The sequence below is a fragment of the Alligator mississippiensis genome, chromosome 3 (genome assembly GCF_030867095.1).
Source record: "Alligator mississippiensis isolate rAllMis1 chromosome 3, rAllMis1, whole genome shotgun sequence".
NCBI classification, from domain to species: Eukaryota; Metazoa; Chordata; order Crocodylia; family Alligatoridae; genus Alligator; species Alligator mississippiensis.
Genome location: NC_081826.1, coordinates 138,324,902 through 138,350,063, shown reverse-complemented (window position 1 = coordinate 138,350,063; position 25,162 = coordinate 138,324,902). Strand labels below are relative to the sequence as shown.

Here is a 25,162-nt window from a genome sequence, read left to right as displayed (position 1 = left end):
AGGTGTTAGTTTCCTCCCCCCCCCAAAAAAATGAGACGCAGCCTCTTTGCTACAACAAGCAGGCATGAGACTTCCACTAGTTGTACAGGGGCAAGGAGAGGGGAGCAGTGTCCGTGTCACTGCCTGTGCCTGAGTCTGCATCCCCTCCAAGAGCACCAGCCATAATGCCCCCCACTACCACCATGACAACAAGCAGCAGCAGCATGACAGTCTCCTCCATCCCCATTTCACTTCCTATGCTGAGCCTTCCAGTGCCAGAGGAAGAGCTGGAGCTAGATCTGGATCTGAGTGCCATGGCAAGGAAAATTCTGGAGAAGGAAGGGGAATCATATGAGTTTGTGTTCCACACCCCTCAAGTTTCTCCTAGAGCCAGGTCTCCTTCCCAGAAGGCACTTCAGAGGAGGCTGACATAGAGGGTGCGGAGGCAAGAGGCTCAGCCTAATCCGCTCCTCCTCTTGCTGTGCCTCTGCCTGCTGAGGAGGGGGAAATTGTAGCATGCACACATGCACCCGCACCCCAGAAGCAAGCGGGTAGTGTGGTCTGGGATCATTTTGAGCTGGCAGATGATCCCACATATGCTATCTGCCTGCACTGCCGAGCAAAAACCAGCCAGGGCAAGGGAACAAAACACATGAGTACCACAGGGATAGACAATGGAATTCTGACACACTACAGCCCGCCAGACATCTTACTCCCCCAGGTACCTCTTCATTTTTATCTGTGCTGCTACATCCCCCTCCCCCCCGCCCCTCACTTCAGCCTGTCCCTCACCCCTGATGCCTCCATGTCCATTTTCACTGACTGGCTTTCTTGCCTGCATTGCATGCCAGCCTCTGGCTTAACTATTGCTTCCATCCAGGAACAGCATACGCACACAGACACACACACACACACACCAACTGCAGGTGCTTCCTCAGCCTGACAAAGGGTTTTTCAACCTGAAAGCTTGCTAAGATATATTTCTGTTGGTTTCTGTAATTATTCAGTTGGTCCAGAATAGATTGATCCAAAGAACCTTGTATGCCACTGCCATGTCCTTAGAGCAACACTCCTAGCACCTGTCCACAGTCATCTGACCAGAAGGAGGCAGGGCCCTGGGCACATCTAAGCCTCAGGGCTGGGGCTGGCTGGGAGAGTTCTCTGGCTCCTGCAGGAGAGGAAAGAAAGGCTCTGTCACAGTTTGGCTGCCTGAGATGCTGCTAGTGCTACCATGCTGCTTACTAAGTTATTACCTGTTGTTATTTAAAGTGGAGGACCGGGATGAGGCTGTAGGGTAGATGACCTCACTGGGGCACACTACCATGTCATGCAGAGGCCCCAGCACCAGTGAGGGCGTGCCTTAACACACACAGTCACACGTCACGTGTTTTGCTTATCAGCAGCCTGAGGTGCAGTTTCCCACAAACCCCTGCACTTATCTCCTTGAAACCTGGCAGGCTTCACGCCCTCAGCAGTGGCTACCATTCCTGCTGTTTTCATCCAAATCTGCCAAAAAATGAAAGTTATAGGCAGTTTCATGCTCCCCATTATAGCCTATAGGTGAAACAATCTCGACAAAATGAAACAAAACTTGAAACGAAACACTATCCCATAGAAACGGTGAAATAGAAGTTGAAATGAAATAGCGTTGTTTCACACACCCCTACTTGCCTTAATGTTTTATGTTAATTTACCATAAGCAATGAAGATTCCGCTACTGGGTCATTCCTTGCTCACTTGAAGTGGTTTCACTGTTATTGTCTTTCTTACAGTCTTTATTTTTTTTTTTAATGTTTTCAACTTATTGTCCTTAATTAAGCTTACCCAAGGTTCATTAGCTTGTTCACCAAGTGGATTATCCTGCAGTAATAATTTTTCGTCTGTTGGTTAATATGCATATTAAAAGTGTGACTTCTCTAATAATCTGACTTAAATCACAGCATGATTTTAAAGTTAAAAATTTTAAAGTCTGCTTGTTGTTTGTTCTTCTAATCTGTGTTTTTTACTTTACTTATTTTTCTATGATAGTTGTTGACTATTATTTACTACTAGAAGGTAAGTATAGCAAGCTGGTTGGCCTTTGTACAAACTCAGTGTATATACAGTATTAGCTCTAGCTCTGTAGTTATTAAATGGAAGGGACCCAGCTGGCCATGCAGAGAGGGGCAGGGGGTGGCAGCCTGGTCCCAGTCCAACCAGAGGGAAGGGGACTTGGCCCAACCCCAACATATCCCATAGGGGCTGGGGAGGGAGCATGAGCCAGCCCCAACCTAGCTGCACAGGGGGAAGGGGTATGGCCTGGCCCCAAAACAGCCACACAGGGGTAGAGGGTGCAGCCCAGCACCAATCTGGCTATTTGAGGGAAGGGGGCATGCCGGCCTAACCCAGCCACACAGGAGGAAGGGGGCATGGCCCAGTCTCACCCACTGTGTGGGCTTTGGAAGTTAGCCACTGCAGAGGGTAGTAATATTTTCTTTGCCACTGCTCCCCCACCACCAAATTTCCTAACCTGTAGAGAGCCCTGCATGGCTCCGTGGGCCAGAGGTTAAGTACCCCTGTTATAGAACTGTCTTGTTTTAAAGAACTGATAGTTTTGGTGGAGACAATTTTAGACAAAATGTTAAGCCTTGATACCTCAAACACAAGAGAGAACCTGAAAAGGAAACATTCCTGCCTATGAACCAAACAAATGCCCCTTTGTGTGCAGCCCCCTTGGAAAGTCAGTATCCCAGGCAAAACACGCCTTCAAGCTGGAAAGGCGGCACAACAGACATAACATTAAACTTCACTAAAAATAGCTTAGATGAACACAGGACTTCAATGTACTCTCCTGATCAGTGACAAAAATGAGAGGAAAAGGAAACCCAAAATGAAAAGTTTCATTTTATATCCCATGGCTTCTATTGTTGTTTTAATTAAACTCACCCAAGGCAAAGGGTTACCAACTGTCAGTAAATTTACTGTCATTAAAAAAAAAAATCAGGCAAAAAATGTTGTCAGTAGAGTCTATAATAAAACTTTCACTGTCAGTAAAAAAACTAAGCAGTTGCACCTTGATAGAAGCTCAGACATCACACAGCTGTCACTTGGTGTCCGAATGGGACCACAGCACCCTGCAGGGAGCTTTCTCTCAGCTATGGGGGCTGGTAGGGGTAGGACTAAAGGCTGCCCAAGGGTAACAGCATGGTACAGTCAGGGGTATCAAGGTATAGGGGTGAGTAAATAGCCCTTAGTAGGATTGGAGAGAGGGGGCAGGGTTGGAGAGAGGGGGCAGGCAGCACAATGTACACAATCTCTACAGTTTAGCAGGGTTGTCAACCCAAGAACGTTTTCTTTTTACTGTAAACTCTTGAACTTTTTTGCTGGTGGATATTAAACCTTTACACTTGAACCCAGCCCTTCCCTGTCATTATAGTGGTATGGCATTGGCAATACCCTTACCTTCCATTTTCCCTATGGAATGCTGAAGGAAGTTCCTAGTGTCACAGGTTTGGTGCCTTGTAGTCATATGAGATCGCTTGAAGTGGTGATTCTGGAGACTGTTTTGGTTAAACTATGGCCTATGAAAGTGAACAGGCTTAATGGCCTATGTTCCTATCCAATCACTATTTGCCTTACAAAGGCACATGCTTGTAAGACCCAAAACATATAAGATAGTAGAAGGTGAACACTAACAGCATCAGGTTTATTTGCAGTTGGTTACACCTTATTTACAATTATAACAATACAGAAGACACTCTGAATGTTTCAATGGCTTCATGCTACCCAACACATCTACTATACAGAGGGAATAGTCAGCAGGCTTTAAAAGGCTCAAATACCTGAAAGTGAAATGTGCACTTTGTGAGGCTGATATTCATGATCCACAACCAATTACAGAAAAAAAAAGAGCCCTGTAACATTGATTTATTTTACTTTTTCTTGTTTTTAAACCTAATATGACCAAAATCCTAACCACGTTCTTTCAAAAAGTCTGTCTTTCTGGTGCCATCTTTGGAGACTTTACTTAGCAAATGCTTGCTTTAACTTCTTTGTAAAAGGCACTGACACATGCAATTTTAGTTGAAACATTTAATTGATCTTTGAAATAACTGTTATTTTGCAATCATTTCAAAGCTGTAACAAAACTAACCATTTTTAATAAAAGACAAAGTTCCTTTAAAAGTTTCTTCTAAAAATTGGGAATTTATTTTAGTTTATTATTATTTTATACCAACCACTCCTTTTATGAATACAACTATGATACCACAAGTGGTAGAAGAGGAACCCCAGTACAGACTGCTTTAAGGTACGAGACTGAACGAAGAGAAAAAGGAGAAAAATATCTTAAGTACAGATGCTTAGGTTAACCACTGCTAAAAAAAAAAATTCTTCTCTTTTCTCCTTTTCTTCAGTTTAGGCTTGGAGAGGAACCAAACAGAGGAGATGGAAACATGGGGATCAGGAGTTAGAATAGTGTATGCCAAAAAGAAGTGACAATCTGAAGAAAGGTGATAGCAGTTATGATTGGACTGAAGAAGGAAAGAGCCTTGTGGGACTATTAGGCAGTGGATGGGTATTTTAGTGACCTAATTGTCATAAGTTTTAATTTGGCAGCAGTGATCTGCATTGTTGTATGAGGAATCAATGGCTTTAAGTTTGTAAAATGGCTTCAAATATTATTTAAGCTGTCAGTAAAAATCAGTTTGGTGTTCCCTACTTAAGCATCAGTATTTGTCTCCCCCAAAATTTGGCACATTGAGGACGTTTGCTCAAAGAAAATCCTGAAATTAAACCAGCAGAGGAGTCACAAAGAAGGGTTAAAGCAGCTTGGGGAAAGTAAAATGAAAAAAAACCTACTGAAAAGGATCCGAAGGGCACCTAAGGAGTATCGCACCTCACCTCATCCTCCAAATCGATATTCAGCAGAATACTCAGGGATGGAATTATTGTACTCACAATGTTTAAAATATTAATATTAAAATATTAGCATAGCTAAAGAGCCTGGGGCAGCCCCAGGTGTTGCCTTTGTAGGGGCAGGACGTGGGAAAGGCAAAATAGCCATGACCCTAACAGTGGCTGATTGCACTGAGGCAGCTGTTGCTGTCCTGAGCAAAGAACTGCCTGGCTACACCTCTGGTTTCAAATATCAACTTCTGTTTGCAATTCCTATTTTGAAGGACTGACACAAAACATGTAGAACAATTCCTTCATAAGACCTTTATATGACATGTTCAATTAATGCATAGCAGTAAGATAAATTACAATTAGTGAGTAACTTTCCATTTACTGCATCTCCTCTACCCATTGATACCATACTATATACTATTGTATGCTGTACAAATATAAAAAAGTTAAGGCCACCATCATTACATTAGAGGAACAGAGCTCTCTAAAGGAATCCATTTTGAAATGTTGCTACAAATTCACAGATTCCATTTTTAAAAATGTGTAAAGCTTCTTAAATTCTGAAAAGTTAGTACGAATTATGGAAATTAAATGGTTACCAAATGGTAAAATGTAAGACGTACTTTAGTTCACTTATGCATTTCATTTTTTAAAAAGCAGACAGTTAAGTTGATCTAACAGTAACCCAGAGAATCAGGTAGTCCTCGTACAGTATGTAAGGGTCTAACACTCTACTTTCAAAGGGAAAAGAGAGGCCAGATATTCAGGTCCACAAATCCTGTAAATATCGTTTTTCTTCTCGTAACATAGCCAGGGTTTTCATTGCTTCCAGTTTGTCAGCTCCAGCCACCATGCTGAACACATCTATTAATGCATCATTTACATCTTTACCCATGTTCTTCTCATCTCTAGAAAAGAAATGGAAGGGAAAAAATGTTCAGTAGCAGATTTTCCCTTTCATGCACAGCCTTGAAGGCAGGATAATTTTGGAAGCAAACAATAATTTCTGAGACAGAATATACACTGGATGACAGCATTTACATAGATGCTATGTAGCTGGCAGATAACAGGTTACTTCTCACACATGATACGACACTTTCAATACATTCATCTCTTTCTCTCTATGTATAAATACACATACACAAGTGGAGAATCTGTCATGATCATCAGTGCTAGCCATTGTCTTTAGAGTACCAACTCTGTAGTATAAAATCGTAATCCTTCACTTTTACAACTTAAATCTTTTTCACATAGTTCATAGCCAGATGTCATTTTTTCCCACTCTCTGTATCCCCTAACCATAGTAATGCTAAACAGTGATAGGACTTCAAGCAAGTATACTCACTTTTGTGACAGGATATGCACACACACTAAACATATCCCCCCGAAACATGTCTGCAATGTGTGCTAAAACAACAAAAAAAGTATAACATGTGACGAGTAGTGATACATATATACCATATTTACTCGATTATAAGATGACCCCTCAATAATTAGATTCTATATATGGAAAATTTATAAATTTGATACAATTTTCTAGGTGCAGAATCTAATTGTTGGAGGCTTGTCTTGAACTTGTCAGCCTCCCACTGCTACAGCAGGGAAAATAAATCTGGAGGTACACTGACAGGTGTCACGTGTGCCAAAGACCCAGCCTTTGTTTGACTTTGGCCTCAGTTTCTTCCCATGCTTTCTGTACAGTCAGCTCTGGGTCACACTTCACCCCGAGGATCTTAACCCCCTCATGGGACATGGAGACCCTCAGGGCTGACAGGTCCCAAGTTCACTCAGTACCAGGCAGCTGCTTTTGCACATGCTGAACTTGACCCCTGCCACCACTCTGTATACTTGGGTGTTGTAACACTTTCAATCGACCACTTGTCCCTACATAGGATGTTGAGGTCATTCATGTAGGCCAGGACCCTCATCTCTTCCCAGCTGCTCCCAGGGACTGGGACTTAGCTGATCCTGGGGCCCTGCCTGAGCCGCTGGGCTAGCAGTTCCACCACACAGATGAAAAGAATCAGCAGAGTGGGCAACCCTACTGGACACCCAACTCTGCCATGGGCTGGTCAGGTACCTGTTTCCCAATACCTCACTTCTCACATCAGTATACAGCGCCTTTATCCAGGTGACAATGTTTGGGGTACTTCAGTGTCTCGAACAGGAACTGGTGGGACACTCTGTCACAGGCCTTCTCTAGATTGAGGTTTAGCATGGTGGTGTTCTGCCCTCTCTCCTGTTGGTACTGTAATGTGCCTTGCAGCTGCAGTAGGGTTCCGGCCTTGAAATGGGAGCTCTATACCAGTCTACATTGAATGCTTGGAGGCCATAAAAGAATGCCTGCACGAACATACCCAGGTCCTCAGGAAGCATAAATCAGAAACTGGTGGAGGAGTAGATGCTGGAGGAGACCAATAAAACTCGCCACAGCTTCAAGAATGGCAAGACTCCTGGAGCAGATGGCCTGCCCAAGGAGTCCTATGTGACCTTCTGGAACCAGGTGAGCTTGGATGTGCTAGAGGTATATGGGAAGAGGATGCAGGAGGGCCACCTGGATGCAGGAATGAAATGAGGGCTCATAACCCCCATATTGGGGGCTCATAACCTCCTCTACAGGAAGGGGAAGAGACAAGATTTAAAAACTTGGAGACCCATAATGTTCCTCAACTCTGACTACAAACTGATGGCCAAAGTCTTGGCTGAGAATTTTAAATCTGCCATAGGTGCAATAATTCACAAGGTCGAATCATGCACAGTTCCGAGCTGATAAATCCACAGAACCTGAGTGCAAAAGCAATCAAGCAGCTTGCAAAAGCAATTGACGTGAGTGGGGGATTGAGTGAAGTCCACTACAGTGAGCAGCAGAACTGACAAACACAGATGCACTCAGTTAAAGCAAGCACAGTAACACTGATAACAGTATCAATTAATGTCAGGAATGTCTTAATGAGAAAAAATGGGAAAAGATTGAATCAGTGTTAAAACGGGTACGGGCAGACATAATCTACCTACGAGAGTGCAGTATACCAATAGAGAGAGTATAAATGTTATGAGAAAGGTGGAGATGGGGACCATCTTAGTGGTCAGGGACAAATGATAAAGCAGCAGGTATAGCAATACTTTTCAAATAATCCATAGGTGAGAGTGAAGCAGGTGGAAGATATCATCAGTGACAGACTACAATAAATGACACTGTCAGTCAGGGGAACAGAATTAAAAATTTTAAATGTATATCCACCACCAGAGAGGGAGAGGAGGAAGACTCTGCTGAGAAAACTAGTGGGATAAGTGGTTGGAGGAAGACTGTGAATAATAGCGAGGGATTTCAACTGTTTAATAGAAGAGGCTGGCAGAACAGGGGAAGGAGAAGACAGAACATAAGACAGTTTGTACAGATTGTTAACACAAATAGTAAAAGAAGAATCACTAAAAGATGTGTGTGCAGGTGAGAAACCCTTCATGAAAGCAGACCCCAGTGGAAAGAAGGAATCAAGAACTGACTTTATGTTTGTATCCAAAGAAACAGAGATAAGAAAAAATGAAACCTTAAACATGGCATCTGGTGATCACCGGATGCTGAAGGTGGAAATGAGTCTTAGTAAGAGCCCCAAAAGAGGAAAGGGAGTGTGGAAGTTAAATGTACAACTGTTACAAGTGGAGAGGTGTCAAGCATACACAAAAAGGTATAACGGGTGGAAGACACTGAAGAAATATTTTAAGAGTACCAAAGAATGGTGGATGATGGTGAAGAAGAGGACAAGAGAATTTTTGAAGAAAGCAGGCTGAAGAAATGTGGGGAGAAGAACTATAGAACTGAGAGAGCTGCAGAGAAAGATAATTGAGCTGCTAAAGGACACTGCAGAAGGAAGACAGGTATGAGAGGAGCTAGGAGAGACAAAAACAGGAGCTGGAAAAACGATATCTTTTTAGCACAAGCACTGTGGGTGGAAGAAAAAGAAGAATGGTCCGGATGCTTTTTAGCCAGAGTGAAGAAGACAAAAAGAGAGCTAAATAGTACAGATAGAAGGTGGGGTCCAAGTGGAAAAGCAGGAGGTGCTGGAAGCAACAAGGCGATTCTGTGAAGAACTATACCAGAAGAAGCAAATAAGACCGAAGGAAAATGAATAATTTTGTGTGAGAAACTGAAGGAATAGTACAAGAGGAGGAGATACAGAAGATGGAAGAAAAGATAATTTATAGGAAGTGAAGGAGTGCTTAAACATTTGTAAAAAAGGAAAACCTTCAGAAGCAGATAGACTACCCATGGAATCTTACAAGAAATTCTGGCCATGGGGGGGATGGATATAGTAAGTTTTCAAAGAAACAGTGGGAAAAGAAAAGGCAGGGAAGGACTTGACAAGCAGAATAGTAATTTTATTATCCAAGAAAAGGGAGAAAAAAAAACTTCTGGAAACCAACTACCTTGCTAAATACGGACTACAAGTTGTTAGCAAAGATGGTGGCTTTGAGACTACAGAACCACCTGAAAAAAAGTAACACATGAAGATCAAACCTGGCAGGAGGATTTCTGACTTGATTTGGCTGATAAGGGATAGACCGATACACATTCAGCAAAGGAAATTAAATATAGCAGTAGAAAACTTGGAACTGGAGAAAGCATACAATAGAGTGGATCATCATTTTATGTTTGAAGTATTAAGGGAATTGGGCTTCCTAGAGAAATTAATAGGATGGATAAGACTGTTATATAGAGAGGCAGAAAGCCAAGTGCTAATACATGGACATCTGAGCAGAGCCTTTAAAATCCAAACATGGGGAAAACTAGGGTGCCCACTGTCACCAATATTGTTTGTATGCGCAATGGAGCCTCTGAAGCAAAGAACAGGAAAGATAAAATCATAAGTGGGATAATGATACCAGGAGGGGGAAGAGGTAAAGTGTGCATTCTATATGGACAATATCAATGTAGCGTTTAGAGACAAATTATCCACTGAAAGGGTACTAAAACATACAATGGAGTATGGTGAAGCAACTGGGGCTAAATTAAAATAAAAAGCATTAAAATGGGAGTGGGAAACTGGAGGAACCTCAAGAAGCTTGGACTACAAGTAGTGGAGGGAGAGATTAAAGTTTTTGGGATCCCAATCGAGGCAGAAAGGAAAGAAAAGAAAAGAAAGTGTGGGAAAAGGTAACAGCGAGGGCACAACAAATATTATGGCTGTGGATGGGAAGGACACTGTCCTTTGCTAGAAGAGTAGTGGCCGTTAAGGCAGTGTTACTGTCGATCATTTTGTACGCTGGAATTGTGTTTTCACCATCACGGCAGCAGGTAGTGAAAGTACAAAGGGAAATATGACCGTTCTTTTGGAAAGTGAAAAGACAAAGGCTAGTCAGAATGGGACTTTATAAAGCAAGAGAGTAGTCGGAAAAATTGTTCTTTATAAGCTTTCAGGTACAAGCACCCTTCTTCAGGTATATGTACTGAAAAAAGGCGCTTCATATGCCTTAAGAAGGGTGCTTGTGCCCTAAAGCTTGTAAAGATCAAATTTTCCAACTATTCAATTGGTCTAATAAAAGATCACATTTTCCCAAATAACCTTGTCCACCTATGTCCTTAGACCAACATGGCTACAACCAACACCACCGAAACAAAAATAAGCCAGTCTGTAACATAAGAGATGGCATTATACAGCCTCATACCAAAGGGGCCTGAGGAAACAATATTAAGCACACTGTTAGCAAGTGTTAAAACCAATATATGGAAATAAGAAACCTCTGGGTTTTTAAGGGGTTGCCGTTCACTGAAAGAGTGCCTGATGCTGGGGCTGCATGAATTGAGCTGCTATACAAATTCTGCACTTGAGACAAAGAAGAAATCAGAGAAAAGGAAGTAGAGAAGTGGAGGAAAAAAGACTAGACACACTTGTTTCACTGAACCAACAGAGGACTGATGGGAGGGGTAGAGAGTTTCAGGTGGTTACTGAGGTTATAATATATATATATATATTTTTAGAGGGAGGTTAACTGATATTCATGGGGTTCTGCATGAAGAAACAGAGTTCTGCAAGAGGTTTTTTGTGGGAAGTTGATGTATGGTGTTTAAGGGTTTAATATATGGAGTTGTATAATTTTTTGATATGCAGTTGCTTTGCAATATGAAGTCTTGGTAAAACAAGGATGCTCAATATGTGAAGCTTTCCAAGTGTAAAGTGATGTGTGTTCTTAATAAAATCTGTAATTTGAAAAAAAATAAAAAAATAAAAAAAGGTTTCCATCTACATGTTTGCCCCATGTGGGCCATGTGTTTTATAGCCACACACGGTGTTGGCTGCATTTAATCAACTTTATAGTTGCTTTCCATTGCTGAGCACATGCTGCTTTTAGCAGCGGTTCAAAGACAGGTGAACAGAAAATAGGTATTTAACAATTTCCTTGTATGAAATGTAAAATAAGGGATTGTTTTCCCTGTGCTGATCTGAGGAAAAAATACCTGATTTTATAATTGAGTAAATATGGTATACATGTACACTCCCCCCCACATTTTTAAATATAGCATAATATTTTATGGTAATATGTGTATATACATGAATATTATTATAACATATTACGATGTATATAAAAATGTACACCCAAACTATTTTTTATATACACACATGCACACAAACAGTTCAGGAATACATTTCAGCTGGCAGAAAACTTTTTCTGGATGGGATCAGAACTGCTCATGTTTGTGATCATGTTGCCATGTAGTTGCTTAGATACAGAAAGGCTAAAGTCCCTAGCCCTACTGGCCACTTGTTATACTGTACCTTTTTCCCCTTTAGCACAAGCTGCAGACATGTTACTGGAGAAGGGGCTTGTGTAGTGTGCGTGCACCTCTCATGTGAGTAAATCTATTTGATTGAAACTGGCCACTGTTTAGCATTGCCATGGTAAGGGGATGAGGTCAGTGGGGACATATTACACCTGGTGATGAACTATGTGAAAAAGATTTAGCTGCAAAACTGAAGGATTAATATTATGCCATAAAGATGGCACTTTAAAGACAAGAATCTTTTAGCATTGCTGGTGCGAGGCCTTTACTTCATTCTAACAATTCTTTCTAACACCTTAAACCCATTCTGAAATGCTCTCTTTGTTAAGCATTCAGTCTTAGCGTACTTACCCACAAACATAGAAACAACCTTTCTCCTTCAGCAGTACTCTGGCAACGTCTTTGGCACAAAGCCGAATGTTATCTTGCACATATTTAGGTGAGGCCATGTCTGCTGCAGCTGGAGGGTCTCTTGAGAAACAGACCTTAAGATGAGTTAATATGCCATTTTCAACAAAATACTGGAGCTCATCTCTAAAAGGCAATAAAAAGGGTCACCCACAGGTCTGAGATCAGTATCTCCCACACAAACACTAGATATAGCACAGACAACAAAACTAAATATTGAACCTGCCTGAACAAATAGTCTCTATCCTGATGTCGGCAGCCAAAAAACAGCCATGTCTCTCCAAACTTCCAGTCTGCATGCTCTTCTTGGAGTTTTTGTCTACATGGACAACAGGGTGGGGAAAGGCATAGAGAGTATTTGTTAAACACGTCTTCTACTCAGTCCAGCAACTGTTACTGACTAAACTTGGAAGCTCCTTTACACTATTCTATAACGCTCCTTCATACTGGTAGGGCAGTGTCAATGACTGTCAAGTCTTTAGAGGTATGTAGAGAGGAGGGAGAATTTCTGAAGCAGTCAACAGCTCTGCTGCCACTAAAGTCAGTGGGAGTTTGGCTACCAACCCCAATGGAGGTAGGTAAGTCAATATTGAGTCCTTTTGGAAATCCCAAGCTACACTCCTGAATACTGACCCACGAAAATGAAGAACATCTTTCAATAGGAACATTCTACAATTAAATCGGGAGGAAAACTCCACACAAAGCATTTGCATTTTAACATGCATTTAGTCACAGAAAAAAATAGTGACTTCATCTAAATAATCTTGACTGTACTAAATAACAGCAAGAATTACTAGCTTTGTTAACAGAAATAACACCAAAATAAAGAACAGTTGCAACAATTTTTACTTATGATTTTACCTTTCATTTTGTATTTATATAATAAACATGTTATAGTTTGGTGCCAAAATGCTATGAATCTTTTAAACTGAGATAGGTATTGGAAATTATGTAAAAAATATTTAAGACCTAAAAGAACTATTATGAGGATAAATAAGCATTAAGATTTTAACAGCCGGTTTAGATTAGTATCAAACAAAGATGTAAAAGCACAGACCTAAAGATTTCATCCATCCCTTGAACAGAACAGAGATCACTAATAAAAGGGATAAGAAAAGCCTACTTCCTCCTCCTCCCCCACTGTCCTTGGTTAAGAGGACGAATCAGGGAGGTACCTGATCCTACCCAGTCCAAGATCCCTCATTAATGGCCCAGACCTCCCAATGATCACCTTCTCTTCCCCTTTAGGCCTTTTGTGAAGGCAGTTCAGGAAGTCACCCCATGTGATGGCTTATCCCAATAGTCCAAATTCCAGTTTAACCTAAGTCCTATATTGCTCCACTGCGGTAGAGCTAAGTGATAGCTGCCACATTCCAAGAAATAGTTCAAAAAACATTTTGCTGTGGAAAGAAGTGGTGGGTGCAAGATGACGAAATGCAAGAGGAAGAACCTCCTGACTAGGAGGATAGTTTAGTATTGGACTTGGCTACCTAGAGAAGCTGTCCCTGGAAGCTTAAGAGCAAGTCAGATAGACACTTGGCTGGGCTGGGTTACTCAAGGAGGATCCTGCCCTGAGCAGAGGGCTGGATCAGAGGTCTCATGAAGTCCCTTTTAGCTGTGCTTTCCTATGATCCTAAGAGTTCTGGGCCTAAGTATCAAAACCTATGAGAACACAGGCAAGGGGCATGGAAGTTACAAGGACGGACAGGTCACTACAGACAAGGCCCCCTAAAACAACTTGATAAAATCTGATCCAAATTCTCACGTATTTATTTGAATCAAATTTCTGAGCTGTGCATTTGCTTACTTATTACATAGTCAAGGGGAAGTCAAATTAGAGCAAAACCCGATATCAAACTTGATACTAAAAACTGAAAAAAACCAGCAAATTATTTTGGATTGGCTTTATTAAAATAGGCGTGACACATTTTACAGTACACAACTAACATGTCACAAAAAGCACATCAGTATGCAGTGGACAATTACTCATCACCTGCCTTAAGCTTTCATTGTTAAAAGTTTGCAGTTTGATAAAAAGGCTATTATATCACTTGGGACTAAATCTCAGTTATACAAGTAAGTTACCAGTGTCCCACAAGAAACACTAATGAAAGTTTTAGGTCTGAAATTAACCCACATAAATCACAATTTCATCGGCTTTCAGAAGGGGCTGCCAATGCAGTTCATGGATACTACCTCATCTGAGGCAGACTACACACAAAAAGAAAAGCCAGACTGAACACCAGCTCTGAAACAAAAACCTATGAAGGAAAGAGGAACTATAAACTTTCAATTTACAAAACTGATGAGTTTAGGAGATCAGCAAGAGGATTCAAAACTAAAAATTCTGCTACAAAGATGAGATCTAGCAGATTTGTATCTGCTGGATAGAAATTTGTTTATCCCCCCCCCCCAAAAAATCTAATACTAGAATTAATAATTAAATAGGCTCCAAGTTCTATTTTTCCACGGGCTCAGTTCTGATTTGGACATGGAACGTTTCTACCTTTCTCAGAACACTAAAGATATATATATGTATATATGTATGTATATGTATGTAATAGTTCGGTAAGTCTTTTAACTTAGAATCTAGTCAGAAGTCCTACTAGAGTTAAAAAGCCTTATTTTTAGTATAGGCTTTTCAGTACATAATTTGAAAGCACCAATTGAAATGTGCAGAAAAGCCAAAAACAAACCTATTATTTTCAAGATACCAAGTGCCAGTGTCAGATATCACAACCACTGTCTCTCATCTTAAAAGAACCACTTAAGTTGTTTCTCCATCTCATCTGTATTTAAAAATGGGAATACTAATACACATATATTTGTGGTACTGTATGTGTCTATGTGGTTCCAGAATGTGCAGGACTGCCAAACTGTGCACTGTCGACATGCACAATTCCCCTGGTCATTTGAAGTTTCTTCCTTTGTGGAGATTAGATAGGTCATGGGTATGGCAGATCCAATGTCAAAAAAAGTACCCCATATACCAAGAACCCTCCTACCCTCAAAACCCCACATTCCTCTCATTTCCAGAATCTGTCCAACCCTACTGAATTTAAAAGACAAACTGAAAACTGATGTTAGAGAGGTTCAGAGCTTTCCTGAGGCCACCTCAACATCTTTGTGGGGGAAAGCAATAAGAGGGGATTAGGTTCCTCCCTTCAAGATGAATCAACTTCAGTGATGAGCTATGGCCTGAAGGCTCGTCTTCCATTGTTTATTCAGAAATCAAGACAGCCAGGAAAACACCGGGGTTGGGAAGGAATCTGTAAAACTGAACAGACCCCCATCTCCTTTTCTCACTGCCCCTGGAGAAAGAGAAGCACAGTGCATCATGCCTACACTGTGGGGTATACATTGGGTTTTTTATTCTTGCCAATAATGAATTTAGCCATGGTTTCTCCCTCTCCCCCTTCATGCAGATCTCAGGGTGGTTATGAAACTTCATTTCTGTGACTTCTTCAAATTCTTCAAGTTCCTTTCCAGCTCCAAGTTGAGCAGCACATTTACTTCCCCTCCACTCCACGCCCTACCACACTCCTGGTCTCAACTTCCTCTAGGTAACTAGGTCTCAACTTCCTCTAGCCAACAATGGTTGGCTAGCTGAGACAGCTTTCTGTAGAAAGAAGTACACTGCTACAATATTCTCTTAAAAGCTGCACTAGGAAGTTGTGGTCAGTTCCTCTCAGCATTTAGAGGGGAAGCTGTCAGCAGTCTGAAATTTTATAAGTAGTCACTAGTGGTGGTAGGACATCTGCCAAAGCAAATCAAGGGTAGCTCAAAAAGTGAGCACAAGATTCCTTGGAAATACAGAGAGTGTGTGAAATCTATTCTGAACTATGGAAGAGTCAAGGGTCTCCTTTATTTCCCATGCATGGCCAGATTCTCACCTAATTTAAATTAATGTAACCACTGGTTTAGTGAAGCTGTGCCAGTTTATATCAGCTGACCATCAGGCCTCCAGACTTTGGAAACATGCAGAAACTCTAGGGAAAATAAAGAAAACCAACCCCTGCCAAAGTAAATCCAGTGTCTATGCAGGCTATGTGCAGCACCATCAGTTTGCGCTCACATAACATTTTAAGTCCCAGATCTGCTGGCATTTCACTAAACATAATTAGGCCTGACCATCTGTGTAGGCTAATTCAATATTTTAGCAAATATGTAACCAGATCTATGGACAGGCTGATACGTGCCCAAGGTCACACTGTAGAAAAAAAAAAGACCCATGGGTTCTGGCTCCCAGTCCTCATTCATGCTGTTGTGCACATCCTTCTCCTAGTGGAAAATATATAGTAGAGCTTTTAATGTGATCCAGGATTAGATACAGCTGGTTTGAAAGGAAGCCAATATTTAAATTCTGCTCAGAAGATGGAGAACAGCGAGGAGAAGCCAAGGCCCTGTTCTGCCTTATCTACTGTGCAAACCCTCCAAAACATGTATGTGCAATACGATGCAATCATCATCGTTTCATCCTGAGATCTTGTTAACACTGGTCATAATGGTTGCTTTAAACTCAGTGCATTCCCATGCCAAGGCCAGCACATGTCCAGAAGACAGTGCATTAGTTGGCCCTGGCTTGCCCAATGTCTATATAGATTGGTACTTTAGTGGGGCTTTTTTGGCACTTTTTACCCAATAGCTGATTGACTCAGCTTCAGATAAAAGCACCAAAAAGCCCTGCCAAAGAGCCCAATCTATACAGATGTTGCAAAACCAGGTTGAAGTTACATGATGCTTCTTCTGGTATCAAGTAAAGCATAGTTTTGGGGGGTGGGGGGGTGTTGTTTGTTTGGTTGTTTTTTTAATGTATGTAAGCAGCCCGTAAGGCTAAATCTGATATATTTTGCTACCCTAGGACAAAGAAGCATTTAAACATCTTGCTAGACTGAGGCAGTAGAGCCCCAACACTTGGCTACCTTAGTAAAATACTTTCAGATCCACGGGTGAAAAAGTGACTAGATAAGAAACAGATAATCTTACTATCACGGCCCCTCTGTATTTAAAAACAATAGAGAAAAAAACTAAAGGGACAAATGCTAGAATGTATTACATGGTTGCATTTCCAAGTTTCTGACAGAAAAATCACTGCAAGAAGAGAAAGTTACTGTCAGGAATGCTCTGTGAAAAGATGTTTCTCTTCATCAGAAGTATTCTGGACAAGCATATGGTGTAATGTCTGTTGAAAACTGAATAGAATAGATTTCTGAAGCCTGATATACTTCTCCTTCCTGGATGAGAAAGATTGGATTGAAAAGTGAAGTGACCCGTTTCAGAGAAACTGAAAATGCCCTTTGGCTCTCACCTATACAACCACAGTGGTAAACATGTTAAATCCCCAGGGCTGAATACCCTGAAAGTGCAATGTATAAAACAAGCTTCAAGCTCACACAAATTTTCCGCAAGTCACCACAATCCCTTCCTATTATAATGCCACTACCACTGGACCAGAAGCGTAAAGTTTAAAATGCCTTGGCTTGTAACAATACCAAAATCTGTTTAAAACTAAAAGTTCTACGCTCCTCCAAACAGCCTCTTAGATGACAATTCTGGCTTGTGCCATCATAATAATACAGAGGTAATTAGCAGCAGCAAATATATTAGCTTGTTAAACGGTGCACATTATGACTTTCTTTAGTGGTAATAATGATGGTAAACTTAGACAGCAAATCCTTTTAAGCATCTCTACATCGGCAAATGCAGTTTCTGTCTTTCCCAATTAATATTTTCCTAAGAATTTATTACACAGTAGAAAAATCATTTGACACTGCCACAATTCAATTTCATGCTCCACATACAAATACTTCCCTAGGTTTTTTTCCCCCCTTTACTGACACATCATCACCCACTCTTCCAATTTTCATAGTGTAAATTAAAAACAAAAGCAGAGAGTTTGTGCTTGAACTTACACGTAAAAGCCAGAAACAGCCTGGAAAACAAATCTGCGGAGATTTGAGTTCCATAAACTTTAAAGACTGCTCAGTCACGGATACAAAAGCTCTACAAATCCACAGCTTTGTTTCAACAATAGAAGAAACATTCTTGGTACATGTTCGAAGACATGAAATGGAATGATCTCACATTAGTGGATAAGACTAGGGTTTGGCCACTACCCAAAAACAACAAGTCAGCAAAGATTATTTTATTTATAGCATATGAAACAAAGCTGTTCTGAAAACAACCAAGCTTTGAGTTGATGCTACTCTGCTGAAATACCACATCTACAACAAACAGGGGAATTTGAAAAAAATCTGTAGTTAAATATGAATAGTTATACATGCACAGAAAAAGAGTATGAGCCTTGATGTAAAAGGCATTTTTTTAGGATTTAACTAACCAAATCTGATCATCGCGGCATTCAGAAAAGAACAAAATGCACCTCTAAGTTGCTTAGCTGTTAGGAGGGTTTGCAGAATCAGAGAGTGTCTGCATAGCACTGCAAATAATATTTAATATTTCACTTTATCCACCATGGCTTCAAAGGACAAGCTACTCACTTCCTTTAAGTGAAAAGCTTTAAAAAAAAACCCCTAAAGCCAAAATTTAATTGCACTGTTGAACAAAAACACAGCATTTCTGCCCATCTCCAGCATGCCTGACAGGCCAGCTAATAGCTGATGTACAATATATCTACCCCCTGACCCTCACTAGCAAATGGGAGTTACAAAAAAAACCCCAAAACCAACAGACGGAAAAAATATCTGTTCTGTGCCTTATATTGTGTGTTGCTCCCACAAGTACAGTAGATCGTTGGTAGATAAGTAGATGCCCTCTGTCCTAAAGTCATTTAACCACTTAATAGTGCATACTTTGTGGTGAGAGAGGTTTGCTTTGCAAAAGAGCCAACACACTATATGTTAGATCAAAGCATAACAGCTTATTTTGAGCTCCTGCTTTTTGTTGGGGAGAGGGCAGAAAATGTAGTGAAATAAATTCCCATCTGAACTTATGGAATTACTGCACTTTTAGTTTAAAGAGAGTATGCTGCCTTTCTTGTCGTCTTATAATAAAACACTAAAAAAAATATGGACTATAAAATCCATCAGTAGAGAAGAACTATTTATTACCTCATAAACATGGAGGCTAGTGAAATTATTACTTTTTGACTAACACCACACAGTTTTGCTCAGATATTAAGTCCAACCTGTTGTTATCACCCTGTGATGAAAATGATTTATTATTCATTTTTTGGCTGTTTCTAGAATAACTGCACACTGGATGCACTGAACATGTACATAAGGTCTTTTCTATTCCTAATAATATGGGTGAACATGCGATTAAGGTTATAGGCTAACAGTAGAGCGATAAACAGCCAAGTTACTATATTGATCAACTAAATAGCATATGATGAAGAGCATCATGAACAGTCTGAATTCCTAAAAATCACAGGACAGGAGCAGCAGGAGCAGTGATAGGAATCCCAAACCATTTTGCTTGCATACTTCAGTCATCATTTGGTCAAACTTAGAGTCAGCAAGGGATTCTGGCACCTCATGCCGTTAGTCATGGCAGGTTTGCATATATGGACTTCAGTTCTGAAGGAAATGGGCTGTGATGGCCAATTCACCACATTCAGGCCACCCAACAGTAAAGTAAGATTTATAATTATTATTATTATTTATAACTACTGACCTCTAGTGGATTCCTAGTAGAAATCTGGAGAGGAAAGTTTTGTTCCCTCTCAAACTCCTTCAACCATCTAGCTCTTCCTACATCTAATACATTTATATTAAAAAAAGAATTCAATTAATTAATTCAGAAGTTATACCGAATGAAAATAAAAATGGGATGTTTCAATTGAAATGCTTGCCCCTGAAGCATTGCTGTTTTAAAGTAAAAAAATAATCTAATTCCAATAGTTCCCTTACAAGCAACATATATGACTGGAGGCTGTTACCCCACTCCATTTCTACCCGACACCTGATTCAATAAGTGACTTTCTTTAACAAACTGCATGCTTTCCATGTAATAATGCTTCACGTACCTGTGTTGCAGGAAACCAATAAACGGCGAAATTCCAGTCCCTGGACCCACCATTATAAAAGGGACAGTCAGATCTTCTGGTAAGTGGAAAGCATTGGTAGAGTGAGCAAAAATGGGGACCTAGAACAAAATTAGATGCTATTACTATATAATTTTAAGAAATTATGTAGGCAGACAAAAAGTTGTGCTGTTTTTTGTAGCCTCAACACATGGACACACTCCTCTTCACAGAAAATGTATGATGTGTGATGCTGATCTGAACGGATTACAGCAGTGGTTCTTAACCTTTGTAGAATTGAGACACCCTCATATAGATTCAAGGCATCCCTCAGAAAATGCCAGCTCTTTGTTTCAACTCTTCTTTTCACTTCAGAAAAATAATACAGTACTTTTTTGTTGCAAGAAACTCAGAAAGACCACAACCATAGATTTGTATTTGAAGTATTTGAGTTTATCTTGTGAAATATTTTTGTAAACCTAACAGTTTGTGTGATACCCTGTGGCATGCTTGAAAAGATCTCAAGGCACCCCATGGTGCTGTGGCACCCTGTATGACAACTGTTGGACTAGAGTATATATCCAGGCTGCCAAGCTTGATGCTATGTAAACATTTGGGATCGAATGTCACACAAATCTGCAGTTCTATCAATCTGCCCATATGGACTTGGTTAAAAACAATAAATATTCCCCATACATCATTAGCATGCAAGCTACTACCATCATTCAGCTAGAAACAAAGACTGATGGCCTTTACACTGTCCCATCTACAATCAAATAGAAAAATATTTTCAAAGGGGTAGATAGTACAGGAGATCTGGTTTAGCAGGAGCAACTTTCATAGTCATGGTGAACATAACGCAACCAAGATCCACAATCTGGACACTGTCTTTGATTCAACCTTCTGGCTGGCTGCAAAGTCCTGGTCATGTCTAAAATCATGCTGTTTCTTCCTGAAAAACACCTCTAAGATCCAGACCCTTTTCTGTCTTCCCAGCTAAAAACTTTCATCCAGGTCATCCTGTCTCAACTACTTCAATATCCTCTTCTCTGGTGCAGACATGCACTCTAGTTCCCTAAAATCTGTTCAAAATGTTGCTGCAGAGATATTCCTGTATCTTTCCCTGATCGCTGCATCCTGCCATTGGCTCTACCCACTGAATTACCAGCACAAACTGCTTGCCTTCTCTTTTTAAGGCTATCATGTCTGAGCCCCAAACTGCTAAGAATGCAATGAGCATCATGTTGTTTTATTTTGAGGATAGATAAATAGTATACATCTTGCGGGGAAAGCTGATGTTTCTGTTTATATAAACACATTTTATTCCATCATACTTGAGGTTGGCAACTTTTCCTATTAGGTATTCCAAAACTGTGGTGCCCTTTTCAAAAAAAATATTGCTTCTGCAAATGGTATATACATTTATTTTTAAAAGTGCTTATAATTAATCTAATATATTTCTGGTCAAGATCAGCCTCATTCGTTTTGTACTGGGCTTCTACATATTTTGCAATCTGTGTATATTGCTGCACATTTATCTATGCTGAATTTTAGCTTACGCAGCAGATGCAAACACCTTTGAATTTTGTTTATCCCCCCCTATTGTAATTAACCTTCCATTTTTCTCTCTCCCCAACCCCATCTCTCTCTCTTTTTTTAAAAAAAGAAAGAGCCTGGTCAGGGCTTTTACATTTTTAGCATTTTCCCAGTGATTCAGTAATAACAAATCATACTATATTTTAAATCACGGATGTTCCTCAGAGTTGGAGTAAACTATCACATGCATACATAGCCAGTTTCCCTCAAAATTAGTTTTAAAAAATTCAGATAATTTGTAAGTCAGGTCTTGCCCTAGGAAATTTGACAAACTACCTCTGACTATTGAAACAGATCTCTTGTAACCAGACATAAGTGTAGACTCTAGTCTTGTTTTAATCAGGTAGATATTAGATGGTGACCCAAACTTTTGGGGGTCAGTAGTTTTTCCTTCTTGGCATACTGATTATACAATAGCCTACCTGAATCCCAGTATTTTGCTTCTACCTAATGAGCCTGAGAGCGTGATGCACATACACAACAGGAGGCAATTCTCTAACAGAAAATACATTAGAAAGCCTCTCTCACGAGGCAATCAATCAAAAAAAAAATGATGTTAAAAAAAGGTGTCATTTTTTAACAGTTTCCCCACCTCTCTGAAGTATCCAAGTCTCACAATCTTCCATGATAAGCCCATACCATTTTTTTGCTGCAGAAATGACTGGCCATCTGGCCTGCTGCAAAGACATTATCACAAGTTGTATAAGAGCTGACAAGAGAAGGGAAATATTTGAGGCTGTAGACCTCTTATCTTTCCCTGAGAGGGAAAGAAAAGAGCATTCCCCTTGCAGAATCTAACCAGCTCAGGCATACAACAGCTTTCCATTTAGCATCTTATAATATGCTACATGACTTGCTTAGAAGCGTAGGAGACTCTGGGTTGATACTCCAGCTTTTTAAAGAGACAGCACCCCTGTAAAACAGACCACCTTTCTTTTAGCCTTCTATTAAAATCCTTCCTGTATTATTTTTTTATTCCAGAGGTGTGAGAGCACTGCTCATACTCCCCTCCCCAGATCCCGTAGCTCTGTACTCCCTACATCATACACAGGAGCATGCTGAGAGGAAACCTGGCAAAATGAAGAATAAAAGGAATTTCCCTTCTAGGAAGTAGGGTCATAAATTTACCTTTTCAATGGCTGTTCAAGGACATGAATTTTCCTTTAAGGAAGCTGTTTCAAGGAGAAAGCAAGCAAAAAATTTTTAAAAGTAAAAGTGGCCTCATATTTATTTTTGCACTTTCTATGCCACTGCTATATGAATAGCTCAGAGGAATATTTGTGTGGCTGCATATAAGCATGCTCTTTCATTGTACAAAGGGAGGACATAACCAGAATACCAGAAGTGTGGCTGTGCTCCTGTCTTAACATGCTGGTTCACTGATTTTTTATTTTACAGGGGTTTTTTTCACTCCTTCACAAAAGACTGAGTCAGTTGCAGGAAGGTAAGATCTTATGGTTTAACAACATACATTTATAAGTATCAAGGTGCACTGTCAGATGTGGTGGGGGGGAACCAAAAAAAAAACCAACCCAACCTGCTTTACTGGAAGCAGCAGTGTGTTACTTTGACCCAGCTCTGCAGTGTCTGTATAGATTGGGAGCTTCAGTGGGGCTTTTATCTGAAGCTGATTCAATCAGCTATTAGATAAAAGCACCAAAAACACCCCATTAAAAAGGGCCCAATTTACAGAGACATTGGAAAAGCCAGGTACAACTAACACAATGCCTCTTCTGGGCATGTGCTTGGTGCAGGAACGTGCCAGGTTTAAATAAAAATGTCAGTTTTGGGGTCCCCTCCCCCATCCACAAGCAGTCAAGAGTAACAAGGTAACTAAAAAGCAACATGGACTCACAATGTTCACACAAATGATTCTTTGCTGGTATAAACTGGTATGGTTCCACTGAAGCCAATGGATCACACCAATTCACATCAGCAGAGAACTGGCCTTTTGCATCTGGATTGTAAAATAGGCTCTTCCAGCGGGATAACTTTGATGTTAATAAGCACATATAATTCCCACTGTAATTATCTGACGCGTACATGCAACTATCAGGTGAGGATTAGTGTTTGTCTACATGGAACGTTGCTCTGGAATACTTGTTGCTGATCAACTCCCTATATGGAAGCTCTCATTCCAGAAGAGTTGAATGGATTTTAATCCAGTTCTGTGGGCTTTAGAAACAGACTGAGTCAGGACAAAATAAAGCATGAATAATCAAAATCCAGACCATCCACACCATGAGTATCTACCACTGTTGAGTCCACCCTACCCAAATCTACACAGACCTTCTTGTAAATATCAACTTAAGCAAACCAGTAGCCCAAGGAGCAAATTTAGATCTGGTTCCAAACTTCCCTAGGCATCAGAAGAGCAATCAGGGCTGGGGTTTGGGGTTCTGGTCCATCTCCAGAAAGTTTCTATTCCTATCAATTCACTCCAACACAGTGCTTATGTAGAGAAGGAGAAATGGCTAATGAGGACTGAACTGCACAGTGGGGGCTCATCTTGCCATCCTCGAAACAAGCGAACAACAGACCACAGCAGTGAATAAGGAAGCCATCTTTACTCCAATATTGCACTTTCCAATTCCAACATTCTTTAAAATCGCAACATTTCTGAGGTTGTTTTGGTACCTTTAGAGCTGAGGATTTTCCCGTGCTGGAATGCCGAGTGCTTTCACTTGGCTGAAGCACCGGTGTAACTAAGTCTGCGAGCCAGCCTGTACACACCCCCTTCCGCGAAACTGGTCGTGCTGGGCAGGAGGGAAACTCCACAATATTAAAAACAAAGTGCAGTTTTCCTGGTTGAAATAAGTTGGAGCTGCAACGACAACAAACAAAATATTATCCAGGTGGGAGCCATGCCACATCACATTAGCTTCATTTGGCACTCAATCTAAATTTCACTGAAGTCAGTATCTTTCCATGGCCTACAATTTGCAATTACCTGCAGACTAACTTAAGGAGGCGTTGGGCAGGTGCAAACTGCCCGGGCAGTACTATTTGACTGACCCATAAAATTCCACTACGACTTCCCTTTATTTATTGGATTCAAAACAACGATGCCTGATGTACAGACAAACATCCCATGTATATATTTTTAGTAACTGCAATATTCTCAAAAAACAAAACAAACTTTGCCTCCTCAGCATTTATTTGTCTGTCTTTTCAATCTGTTTTATTTTCTGCCTGCTCTCTCTCTTGTAGATACTTCCTCTGTCCTTTCTCGATGTTTCTCTTTACTCTAGATTTAATAGTGTTCCCTCTTTTCTCTCTCCTCCTCCATTTCCTTCCATTTATTTGTTACTCCTTATTTAGTTCAATCTCTCCACCATTTTCTTGCCTGACTGTCGTCACATTCATCCTTCTTTTCTCCCTTCAACTCATTTGTGCCTCCCCCCACCTCATTCATTCCTACTTACTTCTCCTCTGTATGTACCACTTGCAACTTCCCTACCCACAAATTTGCCTTTTCCAGTCTCTCCTTAGCAACTCAACCAGATCTGCAGAGAAAGAACACTTCCCCC

The 25,162-nt window shown here is 40.6% G+C and overlaps 1 protein-coding gene across 2 annotated transcripts in view; it reads right to left on the bottom strand.

Moving 5' to 3' along the window:
• Nucleotides 1–3,645: 3,645 nt before the first annotated feature.
• The window catches only part of MTRR (5-methyltetrahydrofolate-homocysteine methyltransferase reductase), a 54,531-nt gene continuing 33,014 nt past the window's right edge, over nucleotides 3,646–25,162 (bottom strand). For both annotated transcript variants that reach the window (XM_019491123.2, XM_006274491.4), the window contains exons 11-15: nucleotides 24,270–24,456; nucleotides 20,040–20,158; nucleotides 12,279–12,371; nucleotides 11,996–12,178; nucleotides 3,646–5,774 (exon numbers count right to left, since the gene is read on the bottom strand). In XM_019491123.2, the coding sequence (XP_019346668.1) occupies nucleotides 5,630–5,774; nucleotides 11,996–12,178; nucleotides 12,279–12,371; nucleotides 20,040–20,158; nucleotides 24,270–24,456 (727 nt within the window). In that variant the 3' untranslated portion in view covers nucleotides 3,646–5,629. The remainder of the gene's footprint in view (nucleotides 5,775–11,995; nucleotides 12,179–12,278; nucleotides 12,372–20,039; nucleotides 20,159–24,269; nucleotides 24,457–25,162) is intronic.